The sequence below is a fragment of the Sceloporus occidentalis genome, unplaced genomic scaffold (assembly GCF_023333645.1).
Source record: "Sceloporus occidentalis isolate IW3139 unplaced genomic scaffold, rSceOcc1.0.p SCAF_9, whole genome shotgun sequence".
Classification (NCBI taxonomy): Eukaryota; Metazoa; Chordata; class Lepidosauria; order Squamata; family Phrynosomatidae; genus Sceloporus; species Sceloporus occidentalis.
Window position 1 is genome coordinate 23,793,670 of NW_028316989.1, and position 26,303 is coordinate 23,819,972.

General features: G+C 43.8%; 1 protein-coding gene across 2 annotated transcripts in view; it reads left to right on the top strand.

Annotated features, from left to right (window-relative positions):
• Window positions 1-26,303, top strand: part of KIRREL3 (kirre like nephrin family adhesion molecule 3) — a 1,115,257-nt gene that overhangs the window by 609,191 nt on the left and 479,763 nt on the right. For both annotated transcript variants that reach the window (XM_089537770.1, XM_089537771.1), the window contains exon 5: window positions 6,855-7,004. In XM_089537770.1, the coding sequence (XP_089393896.1) occupies window positions 6,855-7,004 (150 nt within the window). The remainder of the gene's footprint in view (window positions 1-6,854; window positions 7,005-26,303) is intronic.

The window sequence follows — 26,303 nt, forward strand, 5'->3', positions numbered from 1 at the left end:
TGGAAGAACAGCGCGCTTTCACATTATTGCGCAATGTTGGTGACGCTAACATTGCGCGATAGGCAGGAAAAATCGCCAAAAACTCGCATCTGATAAACTCCATTGTCATGGCTTGCAAACAACTACAATGGATTTATGAAAGTCAGACATAAATCTGGATAATGAACGTAAAAAGTTTGTCAACCTGATGTGGAAATGGGAACAGAATGAGAATGCTGATAGGAAATGCAAAAAAAACTCTTAAGGTTATGAGCCAATAACTCATATGCCCCAACTGTACCAGTTTGACTGGGACAATGCACACTTTTCCAGCTACTTTTAAAATGTCCCAGTTTCTGCCTTCTCCTGTTTTCATCCTTTGTCCTTGGCTTACTTCCATTTGTACACACTGAGTTCAAAGTACAAAAGATGTTTGTATTTACTTAACACAGCAAAAGCAACAGAGGAGGAAGGAGCAGAAGCTTGTCCTTCCCAGTAGCCTCAGGGAAAAGCAAACTTTTGCAGTCTCCTGGGTCTTGTTTTTCTCCCTGCTTTACAACTTTTGCCATCTTGACAACATTCAGATATTGCTTGGCCACACATGTCCTAGTTTTTCATATGTGGAATTTTTGACAGTATGATAATTAGGATTAAGGTGAATTCCCAGTAACTGTAAGAGTTAAACTTTTCCTCATCAGAGGAGCTGCGCATGCATGGGCACACACTGTGCATGTGTACAGACAAAGCAGGCTCCATCTGTTCGAACATCATATCAGTTTGCATGATGTTTGAATCAGACCTTAAATCCACTGTAAGCTTGCCAGCAATAAGAAATATACATACATACATATATATATATATATATATATATATATATCCATCCATCCATCCATCCATCCATAGATGCACTCCCCAAACCTCAGAAGTCTACTATAAAATGGGAATACTGCTCTGTGTCTCAGAGCAATGATGCAAGGCATCTTCTTATTGTACCCATGGGGGTGATCTGTGCATCAGAGAGAGACTGTAGGCTGCTTCAGAGTATTGCACAAGCTAAGCTCCATTCAAAGAAATTATGCCAAGATGTGGGGAAGAAATTTGTCCTTCATAACCTCAGAAGAGCTGTATTGATGAAACTGAAGACCTTTCTGGCCCAAGATTCTCTTCTCAGAGTGGCCATGTCCTTATGGGTAGCCCATAATTTGAACATGAATGTAGAACAGTCAGCAATTGACTGGAGCTTAGGGTTTCCAAGTCAAGTGTATCCCAGCCCTCGAGATTTTAGGGCCAAAATCCTGAGACCCAGGGACAGTTCGTGGTGCTGCCACATGGGATGGATTCTGGTGATATTATTAAGCATGGTTGCAGTGGAGGGTACAGGTTCAATAAAAAAGATTATATGAAACTTGCATGCCTGTTCAAGGAAGCACAGGACCATGTACATAGAGAGAACAGCTTTAATTTTAAATTTAGGGAATTCTTGAATAGACATTTAGATCAGAAATCAGTGGAAGTGGCTTCAAGATGAACCTCTGTGGTATGCAGGTAAGTGGTTTCAGGATGAAAATCTTGGCAGTACATAGATAAATGGTCGCAGGAGAGAAGAAGAGGCTAGAATGGCAGGTTTAGAATCATAGAGTTGGAAGAGACCACAAAGCCATCCAGTCCAATCCCATTCTGCCATTCAGGAACTCTCAACCAAAGCATCCCTGACAGATGGCCATCCAGCCTCTGTTTAAAGACCTCCAAGGAAGGAAACTCCACCACTTTTCAAAGAAGTGTGTTCCACTGTCAGACGGCCCTTACTCTCAGGAAGTTCCTCTGAATGTTGAAGTGGAATTTCTTTTCCTGCTGTTTGCATCCATTCTTCCGGGTCCTATTCTCTGGAGCAGCAGAAAACAAATTTGCTCCCTCCTCAATATGACATCCTTTCAAATATTTAAACAGGGCTATCATATCACCTCATAATCTTCTTTTCTCCAGGCTAAACATCCCCAGCTGCCCAAGTTGTTCCTCATAGGGCAGTGATGGCGAACCTTTTACAGTTCGCATGCCAGGGGTGGGGCTTCTGAACAACGACCATCTGTTCCCCTGCAGACTCAGGCCCAAAGAGTCTACATCACTTTTGCTATCTTGCAGCCGCTACCTGCCTTTCAGGTCCAGACTTATCATCTTTGGTGGTTTCTTGCCTTCTTCCTCCCTCACCCCCAGAGCTTTTAACTGAGGTTGATAACTTGACTTCATTCATCCCTGAGCCCAGGGAGCTGACTGCTGGCATGATGGTGCCTCTGGTGAGTCCTAACTTTCCACAGTGATACATTATGAAGGCACCTGAAAAGTCTAGAGCAGCTGCATTGAAACAGCTGATAGCAGTGGTACTAGCAGAACCCAGGGTTTTTTGTTCCCCCAAGGAAACACACTCTTACCCTCATGTTTCTTTCCTTGCCCTGAGACCAAGGAGATTATCGCACTGCGTTCTGAGAACGTTCCTATCATCACGTGATGAGAATGTTCCTGGAACAGATATTACTGCATTAGTAAACTAGAACGTGATCAGAACGTGATCAGAACTGCATTTTACCGCACAGCGAAACCGTTCTCAGAACGGTTTGCTGTATTACGTTTTGTGGGCTGTGTTCTGATGACGTCGCCACTCAGAGGTTGGATGGCTCGGGAGAGGCGCTGCTCCCAGGAAAGAGGAAAAAGGGAGGCTTGGCTTACTGAAATCCCTCACCTCCCTTCCCCATAGGAATCAATCCAAAAACGGAGCTTAAAGAGCAGAGAGCCCTATGGGTCTTCATCTGAGGAGGCAGAGCTTGCTTGGCTATGGGGATGTCCTGCCATCTCTCCCTCTCCCCTCTTTCCCCATAGAAATCAATCCAAAAACGGAGCTTAAAGAGCAGAGAGCCCTATGGGTCTTCATCTGAGGAGGCAGAGCTTGCTTGGCTATGGGGATGTCCTGCCATCTCTCCCTCTCCCCTCTTTCCCCATAGAAATCAATCCAAAAACGGAGCTTAAAGAGCAGAGAGCCCTATGGGTCTTCATCTGAGGAGGCAGAGCTTGCTTGGCTATGGGGATGTCCTGCCATCTCTCCCTCTCCCCTCTTTCCCCATAGAAATCAATCCAAAAACGGAGTTTAAAATCTCTCCCAGATGCAGACCCAAAGGGCTTGCCTCTGCTCCTTTTAAACTCAGTTTTTGGATTGATTTCTATGGGGAAGGGAGGTGGGGGATTTCAGTAAGCCTAGGGACTCTGGCTGGGAGAGTGCTTCTCAGCCTCACTGAGAAGTCTTCCCTCCGAAGATTCTCTTGGGAGGAAAGGAAGGCAAGCATCCCCCCCTCCCATCTTGTCTTCCCTCCGAAGGGAGTCCGAGGATTCTCTTGGGAGGGAAGGAAGGCAAGCCCCTATAAAACGCTGGGGCTTCATATGCTGGCATATGTTTGAAGAAAATAGGATAAAACTTATGTAACTTGATGGGCCAAGGGCAGAGTCCCCTCCTTGGCAGCCTGGGCTTTAAGGGAGCTCCACGGAGGTCCCTTCAAGCGGAGGGAAAGGGAGGGGACTGGACCAAGGGGAGAGCCCCTGCAGCCATTGCAGCTCTTTAAACCGGTTAGAAAAGAAGAGTCCTCTGCTGTCATCCCATTTCCTCCTGTGTGTGTGCATGTAATGTGTGCCTTCAGGTTGTGAGCTTCCCTCCCCGCTTTAACTCTTGTCTGGCTCTTTGCTATGGAATTCTGGGAGTTGTTTGCTTGCTTTTGTGTGGTGCTCCAAACAGAGGAGCTTTTGTGGGTTCCCTCCTGGAGGGAAGGAGGAGAAGGTCCTGGGCATCCCTGCCTCCTGCATTGTGACAGCACAGGAGCCCCACTGGACATGACACTAGAGGCCCCCGCAGAAGCAGCCAGACCCTCTCCCTCTTGCTCTCTGCTCTGGCCCCCCTGTTTCCCTCTCTCTTTCTCTCTCTTTCCCTTCTTTCCTCTTCTCTCACTTGTCCCAACTTTCCTCCCTTCCCTCCCTCCTTCTTTCCCCCCTCACACACACACACCTTCCCTCACTGCAGTCGCTCGCCTGCCTGCCTCCCTCCCTGCCTGTCATTCTTTCAGCCAATCAGGAGACGGAGGAATGAGAGAACGGATTTGAGAACAGATAAGAATATCGCACACACCTCTGTTGAAACGTTCTCATCACGTTTCAGCTCTCTGGGAACACATTCATATCTGTACCCTCCTGGAACACATTTGGAACACATTTAAGCGTTCTGAGAACCCGATTGGAACACATACGTGCGGTATACTCAAATGCGTTCCGTTCTCATCACGGGATGAGAACGTTCTCAGAACCCAGTGCGATAATCTCCCCTGAGAAAAGGGGCCAGGCCTTGAGATCCTGAAATTCTATTAGCATATATAGCTATATGTAACCGTAATAGTTAGAGCAGTGATCCCCAAGAGATTTTGGACTTCAGTTCCCAGAAGCCTCAGCCATGTTGGCCAATAGTCTGGGATTCTGGGAGCTGAAGTCCAAAATCCCTTAAAGAGCACAGTTTGAGGACCATTGAGTTAGAGCCATTGAAAGACTTACATTCTGGTCTTCCTCCTTTCCTCCACTGTGATTCTCTGCCTACATCCCTCCACCCTCCCCTCTGAAAATTGATCCATGCAACCATTTGTATATACTGTATACCTTCATACTCTCCTTCACATCCCTCTGCCTTGAGATATATATTTGCAATATATATTCCCCATTACACACCCACTCCATGCTTCCAGTGGTTTATTATTTTCCCCCCAAACGTCAGAATGGGGAATGCATACCAAGCGCTAATGTGGCTGACGTATCATTCTGAGCAACTTCGGCAATTAACTTTGCCAGCTCTGCTTTAGCAAGCTGGGTCTCTGCCTGTGTGTGTGCTACTAGCTCAGCTAGTCATCTAATTAGCTAAATACAAACAAACCCTTCATTTGTATTTCTTGCGGTTCACGAGAGCAAATCCTGCTGTTGATAGCTTGAAAAACAAAGCAGAGGAGGGGGGAAACGAACCGTGCAAGTGTGCCAAGCTGCCTCTCTTTCACAGCTCATTAATCATCAGGCCCAGTAAGGATTGGAGATGGGAGGGAGGGCCAAGACTTCAGGCCTGTAGTATCTTGGGCAACGTACGTAGTTGGGCATCCACAAAAAGGATGTGGAGAAACTGGAGCCATGTGTCCAAAGGAGGGCGACTAAAATGGTGAAGGGTCTTGGAAATCATGAAGCCCTATGAGGAAGAACTCGGGGAGCTGAGGATGTTTAGCCTGGAAAAGAGGAGGTTAAGAGGTGATATGATAGCCCTGTTTAAATACTTGAAAGGATGTCTTCTTGAGAAGGGAGCAAGCTTGTTTTCTGCTGCTCCAGAGAATAGGACCTGGAACAATGGAAGCAAGCTGCAGGAAAAGAGATTCCAGCTCAACATCAGGAGGAACTTCCTAACAGTAAGGGCTGTTCAACAGTGGATCACACTCCTTCCTTGGAGTGTAGTGGGGTCTCCTTCCTTGGAGGTTTTTAAATAGATGTTGGATGGCCATCTGTTGGGTATGCTTTGATGGAGATTTCCTGCATGGCAAAATGGGGTTGGACTGGATGGCCCTTGTGGTCTCTTCCAACTCTGTTATTCTATGATTCTAGGAAGATAAAGCCTGTAATGATCATCCAGTGTCAGTACCCTGTTTATACCTCCCCACAACACAATGTTTAATCATGGCCAATGCATTCAGGATGCCATCTATGCTAATAGAACTGTTTTCCTGCATAAAGGTAAGTATATGCAAAGATGCTGGACTGGGTCAGAACTTTATGACATTGTTCTTAAGATCACTTTACACAAGGTTCTTAAGGACGTTTGTAGACTTCAGTGAAAAATGCATAAGGGCTCAAGTATGTACTTAGCTCTCTTGGAGTGAAGATACACTCAGATCCATCAGGTGACTGATGGATATTTGGAGGTGCGTAAGCATTTCATGTAGGCGTAGCATACACCAGCAGTAATGGACCACTCCAGACTGCAGGCAGGAGATGGTGTTGTTGAATTGTTGTTGCTATAGTGTGCCTTCGAGTCAACCCTAAGGTGAATCTATCACAGTGTTTTCTCGGCAAGATTTGTTTAAAGGGGATTTGCCTTTGCCTTCCTCTGAGGATGAGAGAGTGTGACTATGGTCACCCAGTGGTTTGCAATGGCTGAGTTGGGATTTGAACTCTGGTCTCCAGAGTTCGAATTTTGAGTCCAACACTCAAAACACTACACCATGTTGGGTTATTGTTAAATTCCCACCTCCAAAAATGAAAAAAAGATAAAAGGGAAAAGACTGTGAATAGAAGGAAGCCAGAGAGAATTGACCATGGTTTGAGAGAAAGTATCATCTCCCATTATGTATAGACACACTTTCTTTATGTCACTGTTTGGCTGTGCCCATAGAGGATTAATGGGTTTCTAAAGAGCCCAAAGAAAGTTTCTTGTTGTTAGGTACCTTCTAGTCAACATAAGGTATTCTTGACAAGATTTATGCAGAGGAGGTTTGCCATTGTCTTCTTCTAAGACTTCTTAGAGAGCCTGACTTGTTCAAGGTTATTAATGGATTTCCATGGTTGAAAGGGGATTAAAACCCTGACCTCCTAGAGTCCTAGTCCAACACCCAAACCACTTCATTACATTGGGCCTCCTAAAGAGGAATGGGCATACAGTCTTTCCTCCATGTCCTGTCTCAGCAGTCAATCAGGCAACTGGGCCACCTTCAAATTTCGGTCTTTAGATATTTCTGTTTCAAAGTCCTTGGTACTAGAGGACCCATTTACCAGTACTTAGAGCTCTAGCTTGACCAGATGTTTGTTTTTATTGTCTGTCATAGGCTACCCACGCTATTTGGTTGTGGGGGACCATCTGTCAGGGGAACATCACCTGAAGATTCTGAGAGCAGATCTCCAAGATGATGCTGTGTATGAATGTCAGGCTATTCAGGCTGCCATCCGTTCCAGACCAGCCCGACTGACCGTCCTCGGTAAGAGTACAATTCTCATTGGAAAGTGGTGCCATTTCTTTCCTTGAGTGTGAAATGACTGAAATAGATTTTGAAATGAATCAAATAGATTTGAGAGAATAAGCCTGTGTTTACTACTTTAAAAACAGCTAATTCAGAAGACACAAAGCTAAATGTATTCCTTTGGACCAGGGCTGCTACTTAAAATGGCAGCACTGTGCCACATTTATTCACTGTTTCCCTATAAGGTCCATGTTGTTTCCCAGCAATAGTGCTCAGTGCTATGGAACAGAGATGGATTACATTTGCTTTAAATTCAACCATATTTTGAAAGTCTAGTTTGTTTGACTGTGTTTTAGTATTATAACTTTTTGTGGTTTTATCTGCATATTTTAAATATTTGCCAATATTGTTCTGAACTGTCTTGAGTTCCATGTCAGTGCAAAGGCAAAATATAAATCAGAAGGAATAAAGGTAAGTAAGCAGACACACAACATGGCGATGTCACAGTATAGATATATGCTTTTAGATATTATGAGGAAATATCTGAAGTTTAGTGGTAACTATATTAGAAAGGCAAAATGTCTGAGCCCAAGGGAGAACCCAAAGGCTGGATTTCCCCATCCCAACAGCCAGCCACCCATTTACTGGACCACCAACCCAAAGATCCAACTCTCAAGACAATTTGGATCTTTACTTCCTATTGCAAACCTCCCAGAAATATCTGGTGTGCCGGGGTGCCACACTCCTCGAAGGGGGTCCGAATAAGATGTAGGCCACTGAGATCTGGGAGTAGCAGCAGCCTGGGTGAGAAAGTCCTATCCTGTGAAGAACTAGGATCCATTTCCTCTGAGATTTGTCATGAGTTCTCAGAGGTTCAGATGAGCAATGCGATGTGAAACATCTGAGAACTTGTGGGAGGTGGACGTGGACTCATACTGATCTTCCTTTTGGGGGGGGGGGTAATTTTGCTGGTCCTTAAGGGGGAAAAACAAAACCCACAGATCCTAATAAAGGATTACTCAGTACCATCTTAACCAATAAAGTTGGCTGATAGCAAGCTGCTGACACTAAGCCAGCTGAAACTATGCTGAATGTATCACTTGTCACTCTAGCTGCATTGAAAATTATCTAGGACTATTCACTCAGGCTTAACTTTGGGTTGCCATTATGGCTGTGTTCCTAGGTCTTGTGTGTGATACCACTCCCCACTTGTCCTAACCCTTCTTCTTCACCTATTGCAGTGTTTTCCAACCTTACTAATGCCGCCACCCTTTAATATAGTTCCTCATGTTGTGGTGAACCCCAACCATGAAATTGTTGCTACTTCATAATTGTAATTAAATAGGTGTTTTCCGATGGTCTTAGGTGACCCCCGTGAAAGGGTTGTTCGACCCCCAAAGGGGTCCTGACCCACAGATTGGGAACCACTGACCTACTGGGTCTTCTTCTAGTAGATCTTAGCTCTCAGAGCAGTTGGGCTGTCAAGAGTGTGCTGCTGGCAGATCTCTCGAAATGTGGCAACAGATTTGAGTTCCTCTAGCAGAAGGTCATTTCTGCTGACATGGCATGGCTTTGTGCCTAATCCCTGTGGGGGATCACTGTGGTCCCAAATGGACAGGGCAAAATAAAGCTACTTTGGGTCACTTTGGAGGTATGCTGTTTAAATGACACACATATCTTAAGAGGCCAGAAGCCGCGCCAAAGCTGTGCTCCAGTCCTTAGGACTGGAGCATGGCTTTGCGTGGCTTCTGGCCTCTTATGATGTATGTATCATTTAAACAGCATAGCTCCAAAGTGACCGGAAGCAGCTTTATTTTTGGCTGTCTGTTCGGGCCCTGCATTAGGTTTACAGTGGGCTCTAATATTACGACAGTGCAATATTAGGAGTATTAATACTCCAAAAATTAACAAATAAGTCTGCATACATAAATACAAGCAAACACTGATATCTGACAGTGGAATGAAAAATATTAAGTAACTTGTCACCGAAATAACATCAATAGAACAAATCCTTCATTTTCATATTTATAAGGTATATAGGTCTTTGTATTTAAGAAATGTATCTGTGATACGTTCAAATAAGTTTATGATTGTCTTTCTTCTGGTAAGGTTCTTTTTCTTTAACCATCAACTCCCACACTTGACAGAAGAATACAGGGGGAAAGAAACTAAAAGAAAATGATTAAGAAGTATATGTTTGTCTGGCATGATTTAGATTTATAATGGCTGCTGCTGATTCTCAGTGTGTAACTCAGCTTTTACAGAAAGAAGATTTATGTATAAACACGCACACACAAAATATATCGCTGAAATAAACCCCCTGCAGCTACTCAAAAGCTGAGATGTTATTATGATTGAAAAAGTATTTATCAGTGGAATATATATATATATATATATATATATAGAGAGAGAGAGAGAGAGAGAGTATATAAATGGCAGTTGAAGTTCATTCACTGGAATTTCTATGACTCACTCTTCTTCCATATCAGAAACATATGAAGGGAGATTGCCAGCAAACTGTAAAGGTGAGGAGAGGGTGCTGCAATGCACCCACAGTACTTGCTCTGTCATGGACAAGATAGCAGCTCAGAGCTTTCATGTGCAGAGAACTGGAGGTATCTGCAGCTTCTGCTGTCCCACTTATTTGAGAGGGGGATAGAAGAAGGGATTATACCTGGGGTGCCTGAAGAAAGAGAGAAGCAGAGGTTAAAGAGTTGTAGCATCCCAGGGTGAGCTGCTAGAAGGGTGCAGAAGCTGGTAAGAAACTCTGGTCTTTTCTGAGGCTGTTATTTGCTGTCTTTTCATTCATCTTTGATTACTGCCATTCAAAGGGAGTAGGGTCTGTGATGAAAGAATTATCTGCTGGGGGGGGGGGGGATTTGCCTATAACACAACGCATGATGACATAAAGCCACTGAGTCTGTCAGCCTTCCTGTGCTTTACTCTGGTGGGAATGTGTCGTCTTCCAGACATCATTGGGCTACACTTCCCATCATCCCACATCATGCTGACAAGGGTTGATCACATTTACAGCCTTACAAAAGTGCCACACATCCTTACAAATGTCTTAGAGTATGTGGCGTTGTAAGGGGACAGGTTTCTCCCAGGATAAAAGGCCCAGGTTCTGAAACAGGGCTATTATCTACTTTCTTGTAACCTAATTTCTGCCAGTTCCTCTTGAGAAAAGTGAAGAAAGGCCAATGTGTGTCATGCTTTCAACAGAGTAAGGCCAATGTGTATCCTTCTACGTGAAGCTTCTACATCTATAACACAAATAGGCAACCTGTTGTTCTCAATACATTTCGGACTTTAGTTCAGAACTCCCATAATCCTCAACCACAGCCATGCTAGTTAGGGCTGATAGAAGTTGCAATCCTAAACCTAAGGAAATCATCTAGTTTCTTACTTCTGATTTAGTGACTCTGCATGTAGACTTTATCTCAATTTGATGGGAAGGCAAGAATAACTGTCTTTTCCAAATTTGTTTTAACGGCAGTGGCCCTATATGGGTTTTAATGGCATGTGGCTAAAACCCTCATTTGAAAGTTCATATTCAAAGCCAATCATAGTTTGGATTCAAAAAGCCTCTTTGCCAAAACATGCGCTTGTTATTTATTGGTTCAGTACATGCTGATTCAGCCTCTATTCGAGCACTTCATTATTCTTGAGGTTCATTATTTGGTCACTTCATTATCCATGCGTATTTGGTACTCATTCCTTCTGTAGGTTCATGACATTTTGCTATTCAGAACCAGATTTCAAATTCTGCAAGAGATTGATTAGTCATTTCCAAATACCACGAAGAGGACAGAACAGAAAAGACCAGCTGAATCCTCTTTTAAGATGATAGGGAATATTCAGATTGTCAAAGTAATACTGAAACAAAGACTAGGGACTAGCCACATTGATGAAGGATTGACTTTCTAAGGGGGAAATCTTTATGCATTGTGAAAATTATACACCGGGCTGTGAACCTGCAGCTGAACACATTTGCTTTGACGTAAGTCCTGTAGAATTTGTCTTCTGAGCAACTATCATTGACATCAGTCTATTAGCAAAAGATCTGTTTGCAAAGTTCACAAAATATTGCATAGGCACCCCACCTTCCCTCATCTCACTTTTGCATGATGAGAAAAGCTATACACATATCTCCAAAGTCCCCAAAATCCAGTAGCAGGGTAGTCACCTGTACAGTCGAAGATTGTGGAAAGCTTGCGGGTAAATGTTTTCACGCTCCTGTACCTTTTGCATCGACACCAGCAGTGAAGACTAAGGGAGGCATCAAAAGTGGACACAACCTAAGTGAAGAAACCTTGTCTGATGAGAAATTAATATTTGGCTGCTTTGCGGCCATTTTGTCTAAGACCAACTGTGGTCCAGAGATTCAGAAGCAAAGCATCACCTGAAATTTTAAAGAGTTAAGCACTTCAAGTCCTCTGGGATAATGTACTCATTGGGCATATCCCCTTTTCTCCCATTGCTTTTTAAAGAAAAAAGGAGAAAGAAATGTAGGTGGGACACAGGGGTTGTTGTGGGGAGCAGCCACAGTTTCTTTACTTGGGAAGAGACAAGGAGAAATAGACCTGCTGTAGACCTAGTGAAGTGGCAGCTCTTTCGATTACTGAATCAAGGGATACTGTGTAAGTCTGACCCTAACTGCAACATGGGAGGAGGTAACTCTGGAGGGTGTGTGGAGCACTGAGGCTTAGAGTCATGGAATCATAGAGTTGGAAGAGACCACAAGGACCATTTAGTCCAACCCCCCTGCCATGCAGGAACTCACAATCAAAGCATACCATCCATTGAGAAACTGGAATGTGTCCAAAGGAGGGCGACTAAAATGGTGAAAGGTCTGGAAATCATGAAGCCCTGTAGGAACGCCTTAGGGAGCTGGGGATGTTTAGCCTGGAGAATAAAAGGTTAAGAGGAGATATGATAGCCCTGTTTAAATATTTAAATTTAAATATTTGAAGGGATGTCATATTGAGGAGGGAGCAAAATACAGGAAAAGAGATTCCAGCTCAACATTAGGAGGAACCTCCTGACAGTAAGGGCTGTTTGACAGTGGAACGAACTCCTTCTTCGGAGTGTAGTGGAGTCTCCTTCCATGAAGGCATTTAAACAGAGGTTGGATGGCCATCTGTCAATGGGGATGCTTTGGTGGAGGGTTCCTGCATGGCAGAATGGGGTTGGACTGGATCAGGGCCCTTGGAGTCTCTTCCAACTCCATGATTCACCAAGTGGCTTCAGTGGCAAAATCCTTGTGATAGGACCCAGTTGCAGTCTGAATTACATTTCAGTTCAGAAGAGATAGGCTTGGTTATTTAAGTGGTGAAAGAAGGTCCCAACACTGAAACCAATATACCATGGGTTCCCAAACTGGAGGTCCCACACCCCCAGAAGGTGTGAGATGGAATTTCAGGGGGTCCCACAAAGGATGGCTTGTGTCCTTGAATCGCGAGTCACTATTCTTTTTTTTTCCCTGAATACATTAGAATCTAATAGTTCAATTTAGATTTCTGTTTTTTGCATTAAATCAAAAGCTTATTTTTAAAGTTAATTTGTTCACCTGCAGTATTGTATGTGGTTTGTGGTTCAAAAATGAGAAATTAAACTTCTATGTCTTCAAATGGGATATGACTTTTGTAGAAGGTGCGAATATTAATCAAACATTTTCTACAGATGTGGGGCATAGAAAAGTTTGGGAGCCACTGCACTATATATACCATGTTGCCCAGTGCAACACTGCAATTATTTTACTAAATGCAATAGAACACAGTAGTTGATCTCATGCATTTGCCATATTCATCTGTTGTCACTCTCCATAGAGATACAGATCTCAACTTCACATTTCAAACAAGAAAAAATATCTTTAAAAAAATAGCATAATTCATACTTCCCGGGGTAATGCTTCCTGAAATAATTTCATTTCTTGGTTTGTTTGCACATTCAAGGGGCAACTCAAACCGCTGAAGGGAGTTGAAAGAGAATCAACAGTCCTGAGCAAGATCAAAGCCTCTTGGTTTGCCACTCTTTCATTTGAGAATAAGCAATCATGTAAACAAGGGAAGGAGTAAGCCTGGTGGGTGGAGGACATGATACTTAGGAGAAAGAAACTCAATGATCTGTGAGAACAGCACTGGAGATTACCTCGTTTGGACAAAATAGTGCCTGTAGCTGTCAGGAGTGTCTCAAGAACTTAGTCAAAGTAAAGGGCTGGGATATTAATCCTCCCTTTTCACTTAAAATAAGATTCCTTCTTGATCACAGTGGTCGGCTTGTCATGCTGCAAAAGTAAGAGTTTAAGGCTTAAGTGAGTGAGTCAGAGACTTGGTTAGGTCTCTCTATAGCTACAGTCCCAGTCCCTGCAGCTCAGTAAACAGAGCTCAGCCAACAGGCCAAGCCAAGAATCCTAGAGCTGGAAGAGATCCCAAGGGCCATCCAGTCCAACCCCATGCCATGCAGAACTCTCAGTCAAAGCATCCCCATTGACAGATGGCCATCTAGCCTCTGTTTAAAGGCCTTCCTGGAAGGAGACTCCACCAAAATCTTCATTGAGAGAGTGTGTTCCACTGTCGAACAGCCCTTACTGTCAGGAAGTTCTTCCTAATGTATAGGTGGAATCTCTTTTCCTGGAGCTTGCATCCATTGCTCCATTTGGTTATGTTCTGTGGAGCAGCAGAAAACAAGCTTGCTCCTTCCTCAATATGACATCCCTTCAAGTATTTAAACAGGGCTATCATATCACCTCTTAACTTTCTCTTCTCCAGACTAAACATCCCCAGCTCCCTAAGGTGTTCTTCATAGGGCATGGTTTCAAGACCTTTCACCATTTTAGTCTCCCTCTAGTAAGACTGCAAGTCCCAGGTGTGCTTCGGGAGCCTCATTTCGAAACTGGGAGCTTTCAAATCATGGCTGCCAAAGGACACCGGGGACCAGTGCTGCAGCTGGGCTAGACTTGCCTGGTGGGTTCAGTGGCAAAATCCTTGTGATAGGACCCGGCTGCAGTCAGAATTACATTTCAGTTTGGAAGAGGTAAGCCAGGATATTTAAGCAGTGCTATAAGGTCCTTGGACTTAGACTTCTGGAGACCAGGACCACTGTGTGACTTAAGCAAGTCACACTGTCCCAGCCTTGGAGGAATACAAAGCTCCCTCTGAATAATAGATCTTGCCAAGAAAAAGCTAGTACAGGGTTGCCATAAATTAGAGTTGACTAGAATTGAATTGAATGCATATAAAAACAACAACATTGAGCATAGGATATGTTCCATCTAACCCCACAGTAATCATGCACACATGCATTGCCTACACACACAAATGCACACAGCACTGTCAAAAGTTAGGATCCCATGTCCACTGAGCGTGTCCTAGTCTTTATTTGGCTATTAGAGGGGCTCTTCAGACTGGCCATTAAGGCTGGCCTCAGGGCGGATTCGGGGTGTCACGTCCCAGGGCACTGTGATGCCACACACTACTCTACACAGCGCATGGTGTCACGGTGCTCCTCCAGCACTGCGTCCGCACAACGCAGGGCTGAAGGAGTGCCATATAGCTGTGGTGGTGCAGCTATCACACCCTTTCAAGAGCACAAAAGAGCACAAAAAGGAGCTGCTTTTTGCTGCTCCTTTTCACACCCTGGAAAGGCCAGATTGGGGCTGCAGCATGTGGTTACCATGGCCTCAGTCTGGCTAAATCCATTTTTCCTCCAAACCCTGTTTTGTTCATTTTTTTTTTCAAAATTGTTTTGAAGCTCCTTAAGGGTTGCTGATGTTATGCATGTCATTTTGTTTACATCAGGATCTATAGTTGGAGACTGAGGCAAGGATTGTGTTGATGCGTTACATGTGCGTCAGTTCCTCTACAGAAGTGGTTGGACATTTTTGTCTGATGGGGAACATCTACATTGATTTCACGGTTCTGGAAATGAGGAGTGTATGTGGTGTCATCATACATGGATATAACTTACACTTCAAGCATTTTGTAGTGTGTTCAGTTGCAATAGCAGCTTCAGTTGCACATTTTTGTTTTAGCCCAGTTACCCAATGTTGCCATTCGACACAAGGGTTGTAAAGTACTACCCATGCATACCTCTGCATGCAGAGATTTATGCTGCATCAGTCAGATTTCGCTGTTAGCATGCAGTATTCTCATATAAAATTATGTTTACCTGCTTGTCTTCAGTGCTATTTTAACACTTCCCCTAATAAATATAAATTTTCTCCCACTTCTGCCCCAGAAGTTTCACTCCACTAAGTTTCAGTTTCACCATTTCCTTCTCAATGAGCCAAGACATGAATATTTGTAATGTGATTACAGTATTTTTTTTTTTTAAGCCTTGGAGCAGGAGTATTTACAGCCTATTAACAGCAAATGCATCGTCTCTAACAGTCAAGGAAGTTACCCTGGAGGGTTTTCCTGCTAGCACTTGCTGCAAAACTTTATGACCGCATGTCTTGCATGTCAACCTATGGTACACTCCATGGGGCATTATTGCATGGGCTTGTCCAAAGACAAGGCCATTAACACGCTCAGGGGAAACCAATAAAACAACAAGATGAAAGTGGATAATGGAACTTTGGGGGTGGGAATTATTCTCCCCAAAACAAAATTCCATTATAGCAATGACGGCATCGCCAGAGGCAGGCAGGGTTGGAGAGAGCATAGATTTCGGAAACAGCAAGATGAAAATTGTCTCTTTTCCTGCTGCTAGTGGTGATACCAAGGACTGGGGACCGTGTGGTGACTGGTAATGAGACCAGCCATCTCCCCCAGTGTCAGTGATTTCTCTTTATTTACAGGGGTTCCGGTTGCATTTATAGAAGGCAGTGACTCTGCTGTGGATGTTTCTGGGGGGATACAGCTCAATAAAAGTGTATCCATGTCTGCTATAAAACTAGCCTGCCATACAAACGACCAGCAGCTCTGTGTCCACAAAAATTATATGCTTCTGTGTGCAAGCAAAAGGAAGGAAGCTCTCTTCCAAATGACTTCTGCCTGGGGAGCAGGACATGGGAGCTTTCAGAGAACTCTTTTATACCATAGGGAGGAATACTTCTAGTTTGTGTTTTTGTTTGTTTGTGTGTTTGTTTTTTTAAAAGCTGGAGGCTGGGTAATACAGCCTTCCACAGGGCAATACAGATTATTGCCTTCCAAGTTTGTCTGGAAACTCCAACTGGGTCTGAAAACAGCAACCAAACTCTTGTAAGCAACTCACCAGAGCTACAAAATCTATAGTATATCATAGTTGTATCAGGGTCACCATAAGTCAAGGTGAACCAAGGGCAGTTAGCAACAACAACAGCCTGGATGGGAGAGAGCATGGGAGAGGATGATGGGACATATGCAGGATGTAATAAAGCTAAAACAATCCATGATCTTTTCGTCTGATAGATATTTCCAATGAATCTGATATACAAAGAAATAAGACTATTGATTGGCATTGGTTGAGCATGAACCAGCCAAAAATAAGCCCCTTTAAGTCTCATTGATGGGACAGTTAGGCATCTGCTGAAATATCTGCTGTTGAAATCAATGTGGTTTGGAAATGCCTAGCAGTGACTGGCTCATACCATCTCTAAAAGAGCTGTGGGTAACATTAACCACACACAGAAACAAAAAGCTAAGCAAAGTGAAAGTGAAAGTCTCTCCAAATTTATACCAGTAAATATGCAAGTATTCAAAGATTCTTGCCAAGGTAGCTCTGTGCTAAAGACTAATGAGCTTTCAACTGAGGTCTTTGAACAGAGGCTGGATGGTCATCTGTCAGGGATGCTTTAATAAAGAGTTTCTGCTTGGCAGGGGATTGGCCTGGATGGCCCTTGTGGTCTCTTCCAACCCCTTGATACTACAAAGTGTTGGTTATTACCTTTAAAGTCCTATATGGTTTGGGTCCAGGTTATGTACAGAATCGCCTGCTCCCCTACAATCCACCTTTGCACCCAGGTCCTCTGGGGAATGTTTGCTGCAACCAGCTAGGACTAGACTCCCAATGGTGTCCCAGTGGGCCTTTTTGTCTGCTGCCCCCAGACTGTGCAATAACCTGCTGGAAAAGATATGACAGCTGAAAATGCTGACTGTATTTGAAAAAGCATTAAAGACATATCTCTTCTGGCAGGCCTATTGAGTCAATTTCAAATCATAACTTTTTAATCTGCATATGAACTCTTATGAGTGTATTTTAATGATTTTATAGTATTGTAGTATTGTATTTTAAATGTGGGTTTATGCATTTGTATTTGTGCTTTGTATTTTAACATGCTGTACCCCACCTTGAACGTTGAAGAGAGGCAAGAAAGAAATAAAATTTGTTGTTGCTGTTTTGTTGTTGTTTTTATTATTATTCCCAATTTCTACACCAATTGGTGTGATATAGGGGTGAAACAGATGGGTAGGAAGGAGTGGCCAGAAGATGCTCCCAGTCCATTCATCTCGAGGGCATCCACTGCCACTTTTCCAAATGGACTGCAGCAAGAAGCAGAAAACATTGAGTCATTTTTGGCTTAGAATCATAGAATCGTAGAGCTGGAAGAGACAGCAAGGGCCATCCAGTCCAACCCCTTTCTGCCATGCAGGAGCTCTCCATCAAAGCATCCCCAACAGATGGCCATCCAGCCTCTGCTTAAAGACCTCCAAGGAAGGAGACACCACTACACTCCAAGGAAGGAGTGTGTCTTGGGACCTTATCACACATGGGTGGGGGGGGGGGGGTGTTGCAGCTCAGATCCGCAGTCACTCCTATTCTAGCAATGCAAAGTGTGATTTTTTTTACACCACATCCAGAGTCACTCCTCTCTAGGAATGCGTATTGAGATTAAAACGTGATGTTTTTCCACACCTGGTTGCCTTTCTGTTGTACTTCCGAAGTGAGGGGCAAGCGAAGTCAGTTCGATTCCAAGCAAGTCACGTGATGCAGACTCAAGCAAAGGCGAGTGAGTGCACATTGTATTACCACACCAGAGCATACTTTGAGGGGCCAACGATTCGAATCGGCACCCTTGGGCATGCTCAGTGGGGCTCTGGACGCTGCCCTCCTTCCCTGCCCCCTTCCTGAGCTGTCATCCTTCATCGAGGTGGAGGAGGAGGCAGGGGATGATGGGATCGGTGTCAGGTTGAAGGAGAGGAGCAGATCAGGGTCTAGGAGTAGTCAGGGGATGATGGGATAGGTCGCTGGGGGTCCCTGGGGCCAGGATCGGGATGCAGGAGAAGGCGGGGGATGATGGGTTAGCTCACTGGGGGTCCCTGGGGCCAGGATCAGGATGTAGGAGCAGTCAGGGGATGATGGGTTAGCTCGCTGGGGGTCCCTGGGGCCAGGATCAGGATTCAGGAGCAGTCAGGGGATGATGGGATAGGTCGCTGGGGGTCCCTGGGGGTCCCTGGGGCCAGGATCAGGATGCAGGAGCAGTCAGAGGATGATGGGTTAGCTTGCTGGGGGTCCCTGGGGCCAGGATCCGGATGCAGGAGCAGTCAGGGGATGATGGGTTAGCTCGCTGGGGGTCCCTGGGGCCAGGATCAGGATGCAGGAGCAGTCAGGGGATGATGGGATAGCTCGCTGGGGATCCCTGGCAGAGAGGAGGAGATGGCATGAAGGAGGAGGAGGGGGATGACGGAGCAGGACGCAGGGGCCAAAGAGGGTGGCATCGGAGTTCTTTTCCACACCAAACCAAATTGCAGTGCAATCGAAGGCAGCCTGGAATCGAATTCTCTGGAGTCACTTTTTTCCCATTTTTACCCAAATGAGGGGTGACTTCAGAAACACTGCTGAAGCAATTCACAAGCAGCTCCCATAGAAATCAATGGCGTCTGATAAAACAATCCCTTTATGACATGAAACCACATCGTTGGAAGTGCAATCACTTCGGAAGTGAGCTGGAACTGAGCCACAACACCACCAAAAAGCCCTGTGTGATATACTTCCCACTGTTGAACAGCCCTTACTCTCAGGAAGTTCCTCCTAACGTTGAGCTGGAATCTCTTTTCCTGGAGCTTGCATCCATTGCTCCAGGTCCTAGTCTCTGGAGCAGCAGAAAACAAGCTTGCTCCCTCATCAATATGACATCCCTTCAAGTATTTAAACAGGGCTATCATATCACCTCTTAACCTTCTCTTCTCCAGACTAAACATCCCCAGCTCCCTAAGTCTTTCCTCATATGGCTTCATGGTTTCCAGACCCTTCACCATTTTGGTGGCCTTCCTTTGAACACATGGCTCCAGTTTCTCAACAGCCTTTTTAATTTTTTTTGCCCAGAACTGGACACAATATTCCAGGTGGGGCCTGACCAGAGCAGAATAGAGTGGCACTATTACTTCCCTTGATCTAGACTCTATACTTCTATTGATGCAGCCTAAAATTGCATTGGCCTTTTTGACTGCCACATCGCACTGTTGACTCATGTTCAACTTGTGGTCTACTTGGACTCCCAGATCCCTTTCACACATAGTTTCATTCAGCCAGGTGTCTCCAATCCTATATCTGTGCAGTCCCTTACATTTCTCCCTGTTGAAATTCATTTTGTTAGCTTTGGCCCAGCTTTCTAGTCTATTAAGGTCGCCTTAGGCAGCCCCGGCACAGTCTCTGTGCAGCTTCCACATGGGTTAGGGCTGTGCATCATGTAATTGCCACGTCCACAAGCTGCACGAAATCCAGATATTTCAGCCCATCTGTTTTGGGCAATAAGTTGCCTTGGTTTTAGGGAAGATTTCCTGTCTCTCGCTAGGCCCAAATTCTGATATCAAACAAGGATGTACAGAGAACTCTTCCTTCTGATCCCCATGCAAATTTCAGCATCAGAATAAAGAGCATGAACTTGGCTTTTTGTAGTCTCTGCCATAACTGAGATGCTCTTTCCCCCGCAAAAAAAATCTAATATTAAATCTGAATCATATATATCTTGTTTGTCTGTTTTCTCTTACCAGATGAATTGTTGATGTATAAGGTTCAGTTCTCGCTTTTAGTTGAACTAGAATCCCAACACTTTCTCCATGCAAACATGGAAATCTTAGGTGTTATGTATTACCTCTCCAGTTATAATCTGTTTCATGATGTAAATCAGACGTGGGCAACTGAATAGGAGCTATGGTCAATTTTCCCCACAGATTCCCCAATACCCCTATAAACCCCAATTTCTCTGTTTTCTTCTGCAGACATTTTCACAATTAAATCAGGAAGTCTTACTATCACTATTTTGAAATTGACGGCAAAATAAAATGGAGACAGCATAGGGTTTGGGGGTGTTTCAGGACATAGGGCTGTTTTTACACATTTTTATACATTTGGGGGGCTTTCTGCGCAAATGTAGGTTAAAAAAATGTTCCTAAATTGCATCTTTAAAAAAAGAATTGCAAGGTGAGGGACTCTGGGGGCTCCAGGAGCCACAAAAGTGGTATTCAGAGGCCACATATTGTTTGGAAGCCCTGACACTGATGCTCTCCTAGTACCCAGTAACAATTGTAATATTTCTACTCAAACCTGCCTTTCTCATCGGATGAGAATCAAGAAGCTACAATTGTTATTGGATCTAAAGAGATGAATAAAGGTGATGGCCACTTTCTGCTGTTATAGCTAACTTCATAGGTTCATTCCGGAACTGGAACTTTGGAGGAACCACACAGTAATCATGTTGTGGCTGCTCCTGTGTACCTTGAGAAGAAGGAGAGGTCACTGTCCCCAAAGTGAGAATGCTCTTTCTTCTTCAGGTGAATGAGAGCATCTGGAACATCCATGTGCACTCCATCACATCTGAACAGTGGCTCAAGGGGCACAGCAGTTATCTCCAACCCTCTAGCTGCTGTTGTGAATGTGAACCGAGGGGTATCAAGCAAGTGTACCTGCTTTCATGATGTTCTTAACAGTACATACACAGGCTAACCACTTACGTTGCTCATAATAAAAATTCTAGCCAAAAAACAACAATCTGATACTTTTCTAATAATTCCTTTCATGCGTCACGTAAGGAACCCAACCATGTGAACATTTTTGTATTTAACCTTGTGTGCTTTTTCTGCCCGAGTTTGAGAAGAAAAGTGTGATCTAGTTGACAGCATTGCTTCCTGAGAGACTGCTTGTCCAACACATTTTCTTCCCCTTGCCTTATTTATGTCAAAAACTAGCTTCAACACATGCATTACTCCAGCAGTCAGAAAACAGATCCTGAATATTAACATGCCTTGATGCAACAAATTATCACTGTCTTGTTGTTAAACAACAACTGACTCCCCATATAGTGCAGGATCATTTTGCTGGACTGCAAATATTAAGTGGAGAATGGAATAATTGGGTGGAGAAAGAAGAATAGAATGACAGATCCTGGAAGAAGGCATGGCTTCTTGACTAGCTGGGAATTCTGGACAGGAGTACTCACTGCTGGAGAAGTAAATAAAGTTTTTCTTTCTTTCTTTCTTTCTTTCTTTCTTTCTTTCTTTCTGTCTTGAGGGGAAGAGGCAGTCACAAATCAAGACAGAGAGAATATTCAAAAACGTACAGGGAAATCATAGGGGCACCAAAGGTTCATTGCCACTGAACTCCCATAGCTGCCATACAACAGTGACATCATCCTCCAGCATATCCAAGGATGCCTGCATTGTGGCCTGTATCAGAATATAGCTGTTCACAATCCTTGTTCTGTTGCCCCTTGCCGCTGCCCACTACAATATAATATAATAAAATAAAACATTTATTTATATCCCGCTTTTTGTAAAAACAATCAAAGCGGCTAACAACATATAAAATCATACAAAATTTACGTGATATTCCCCCCCTTTAAAAAGAATTAAACAAGATTAAAATTACATAATCACATTAAAATCTAATAAAAATCAGATAGTCACAGGCAGAGTCATAGCATAGTGCAAAAATCCATAGTATATGGAGTGATCATTATGTGGCCGAGGACTTATTCTGGAAAAGCCTGCTGGAAGAGATCCATCTTGACTGTTTTTTTAAATGCGTCTAGGTTGGTAATTTGACGGATCTCGTCCGGCAGGCGATTCCACAGACTGGGACTTGGGCCTCAAACTGCATACCTGATGATCTTGCAATCATCAGAGTCAGCACCTTAACTGCTGAGCCATGGCATCCCCTTCATATAGAACACACCTGGAATATTGTGTCCAGTTCTGGGCATCACAATTCAAAAAGGACATTGAGAAGCTGGAGCCATGTGTCCAAAGGAGAGCGACTAAAATGGTGAAGAGTCTGGAAACCATGAAGCCCTATGAGGAACGCCTTAGGGAGCTGGGGATGTTTAGCCTGGAGAAGATGAGGTTAAGAGGTGATATGATAGCCCTGTTTAAAGACTTGAAGGGACGACATCTTGAGGAGGGAGCAAGCTTGTTTTCTCCTGCTCCAGAGAAAAGGACTCGGAGCAATGGATGCAAGCCATAGGAAAAGAGATTCCAGCTCAACATTAGGAGGAACTTCCTGAGAGTAAGGGCTGTTCAACTGAGGAACACACTCCTTCCTCTGAGGTTTTGGTGGAGTCTCCTTCCTTGGTGGTCTTTAAACAGAGACTGGATGGGGATGCTTTGATTGAGAGTTCCTGCATGGCAGAATGGGGTTGGACTGGATGGCTTTTGCGGTCTTTTCCAACTCTATGATTCTATGAGATATATGAAGAGATATATCTCCACTCTCCACTGCAAAATTTTGTTGCTGTTCCCCTTGTGTCTTCCTTGCTCATTCCTGCTTTCCTTTTCATCTTTGCTGTTAACACCTTTGAAAATGCCTCCCCATTTCATTGTCCCCAAACTCTGTCTTCCCATAATCTCCTTGCCAGCAAATGAGTTAATTCTGCCTGCCTATCCTTTACCTCTATGCATGCCTGCTAAACAAAAAGTCTCCAAATGCTCTCAATTGTTTTTTGAACCACTGCCACTCATTTCTGCCAACAGCTTGATGAGCCTGATGCTGCCTTCTTTTCCTCTTCTAAAATGAAGAGCAAGGCAGTACTTTAATTAAATTTTTAAGAACATGTCACATTGTTTTTAGATCTACACAGTTAAATGTAGTGGAAAAAGATTGTTCCATAAGCCTTTGGAAGTCCAATTGTTTGCACAACTGAGCCTGTTAGGATCATTTACCTCCAGTGCCTTCTGGGGACTGGAGTTTTGTTCCTAGATAAATGGTAAGGGAGATCCCCAGGAAATCCATGCCAACATTTGGTACTTTTGCTTGTTTGCTGGCTTGCTTCAAAGTGCAGTCAGCCCTCCTTATCCACTGGTGTTGTTTTTTTTTAATTCACGGATTCAACTATCTACAACTTGAAAATATTACAAAAATATCTACATTCCAAAAGGCATACCTTGAGGTTTAAAACCTTGCCTTCAGTTCTGCCACCATCGCTGATCAACTCGCAGCTAGAAAATAGTTAAACAGCCCTGGAGAAGAAGAGGAGACATGAGAATATTTTTGGCTTGACTTCACATGATTTGACTTTGGCTCACCCATCACCGGTATGGAGATAATATTTAGAAAGCAAATGTGGAACAACAAGTACAATTACAATACAATGCCGTTCTTTTGCCTTTCCACTTCTCAAAGTCTAAGGCAGCTTACAGATAGTGAAATCAAATTAATATTTACAAAAATACCACCGTGAAGAAACATTATGAAATTTAAATGAAGCAAGACAGTGTTGAGAGAACACAAAATAATCTACCAGTTGAAAGCTTGCTAGCATGTCTCTGTGTTAAGTGAATATCTAAACTTTAATATGTGCAGTGCACAAAGAACAATGTTCATCTGCATGAGCTTCATGTAGTGACTGCTGCATGTGTCAGTCAGTAACCGGATGCCAGCTCCTGCCTCTGATCATTCACAAAAGCTAGGGCAGTCACTTGCTACAACTGTATGGAGCGTACCTTAAAGAATGAGAAGGGGACTGGGTATGAAGAGATAGTCTTTTAGATAGTCAGGCTGCTAGTCGTTTAATGCTTTATAGGTTAAAATCTGCAATTTGGATACTAGAATCATAGAATCGTAGAATTGGAAGAGACCCCAAGGGCCATCCAGTCCAACCCCATTTTGCCATGCATGAACTCTCAATCAAAGCATCCCCATTGACAGATGGCCATCCAGCCTCTGTTTAAAGACCTCCAAAGAAGGAGACTCCACCAAAATCTCCGAGGCAGAAGTGTGTTCCAATGTCCAACAGCCCTTACTGTCAGGAAATTCCTCTGAATGTTGAATCTCTTTTCCTGGAGCTTGTATCCATTGTTCCATGTCCTAGTCTCTGTTTAAAGGCTAAACATCCCAAGCTCCCTAAGTCGTTCCTCATAAGGCATGGTTTCCAGACCCTTCACTATTATAGTGGACATGCTCCAGTTTCTCAACATCCTTTTTAAATTGTGGTGCCCAGAAATGGACACAGTGTTATTCCAGGTGGGGCCTGACCAAAGCAGAATAGAGTGGCACTATTACTTCTCTTGATCTAGACACTATACTTTTATTGATGCAACCTAAAATTGCATTGGCCTTTTTAGCTGCTGCCTCGCACTGTTGACTCATGTTCAACTTGTGGTCCCTAGGGAACTCACTGCTCTCTGCTGAACCCAAGGGTGGTGGGTGGATCTGACCCCACAGGGAGTGCTGAATGAGTTTATCACTGCTTCTACTGCAGCTTTCTGGGCTGTACAGGAGTCAGCTAGTGACTAGATTGTCTTCCCAAGAGATGATTGGCACCTGTGGGAGGAAAATCAAGACTGGATTCACCACTATGCATGTAAATCTTTGTAGGTTTCATTATCACAGACAAGCATGGGTAATTTTACCATGAGTGTTTCACATAAAATAATTATAGCACTGCCATTCCACTATAACTGTCATGATCCTGAGTTTGTAGTTTGATGAGGCCCTAGAAGTTTTTGAATTCTAAAAGCTCTCCCCTAAACCTCAAATGCCAGGATTCCATAGGATGTCACCCTGGCAGTTAACGTGGGATCATAGAGCTATAATTGTATAATGTTTTAGTTTCCTGAAAGGAAATCCCTAGGCACTGTACAGTTTCAAGGGTTGTGTGCAGACTGTGACTTATTAAATGCAAAAATGTACTTGAGGAAATGCACAGGGATTGTTCTTTTCTGCACAAAAAATGCTGTTTTTCTGTACAAAAAGTAAAAACACAAAGAAGTCACAGAATCACAGAGTTGGAAGCAGGCTCATAGGCCCTAGCAGATGTTTCATTTTGAAGATATCCAAGATGGTATCAATGACTGGCCCTTGGTGTGGAGGGATCAACCTGTTGCATCTCCTTCATATGAAGTGAGAAAAGGGTACCAATGATCTGCCCTTGGTACAGAGAGATGAGTTACTTCTTCTGCTTCTTCTCTATGGAAAGAAAGTATTGAATGATCAGGCCTCCTGGAGGTGACAACATGAGTTAACCACAATGGAGTGATACCAACCCTATTGACACCGCTGTCTGCTGAGTGTTGTGCATCATTGATGTGCCTTGTTGTATCTGCAAATCTTTTCAGGTTGTTCTGTGAAACCCACTTATCCAGGTGGCCCAAAAGGTCCATAAATGGCTCATGTCTTGTTCTTCCTCATTTCTCTTGTCCATAAATTCTCCACTATCCTACATCCTCCACCTGACATAGATAGTGGAGCACTTGTGCAGCTATAGTCACATAAATTGCTTCCTAAAGGCAAAGACCATTTATTCGTTCTTCATAAAACATTCCCCTTGGCTCCATACTACACACGTAGATACATTTAGCAAGCTGAGCTGCGCAGGGAAATCTCTTGGAAGCCACCAGAGGCTTCCTTGCTACCTGGAACTTTTTTAAAAATGCAAGAGCATGCTAATTTATGATCTGTTTAACTAAGCTGGAGTATTAATTAAATAAAGCAAGAGGCTGATTAGGACTCAGAGAGCAGGGGGAAATGGGGGGAGGATCCAACAGCTTTGGTACAAAATTGCAAAGCAAACACTTTGGTTGTAACCACTGGAGGTTTCCCTCAGGTCTTCCATCAAAGCAGAAAGTAGGGAGGGCAAAGATGAGATATGATATAGCCAACAGATGCGCACTGTTAAAATATGCATCTGCCAGCCGAGCAGTTTAAGGAGCCAGAGGGCTACCTTGCAGATCTTGCTGCACTCATGGGAACATGAGTGAATTCCAGACCCCGCAAGACAAGCTGGAGGTTGTAGACATGTTAATTAGGATTGAGTTTCCAGATCTCAGATGCAACCAGGCAAATAGAAACTTTGAAATAGCAGTTGCATTGCCGTGAGGGAGAGAAGTGAGCATGGAGCATGGGTGTGTGTGAGAGTGAAGAAAAAGGAGCTGCTGTTCCTCTGAGAACAGAGCTGACAGGAAG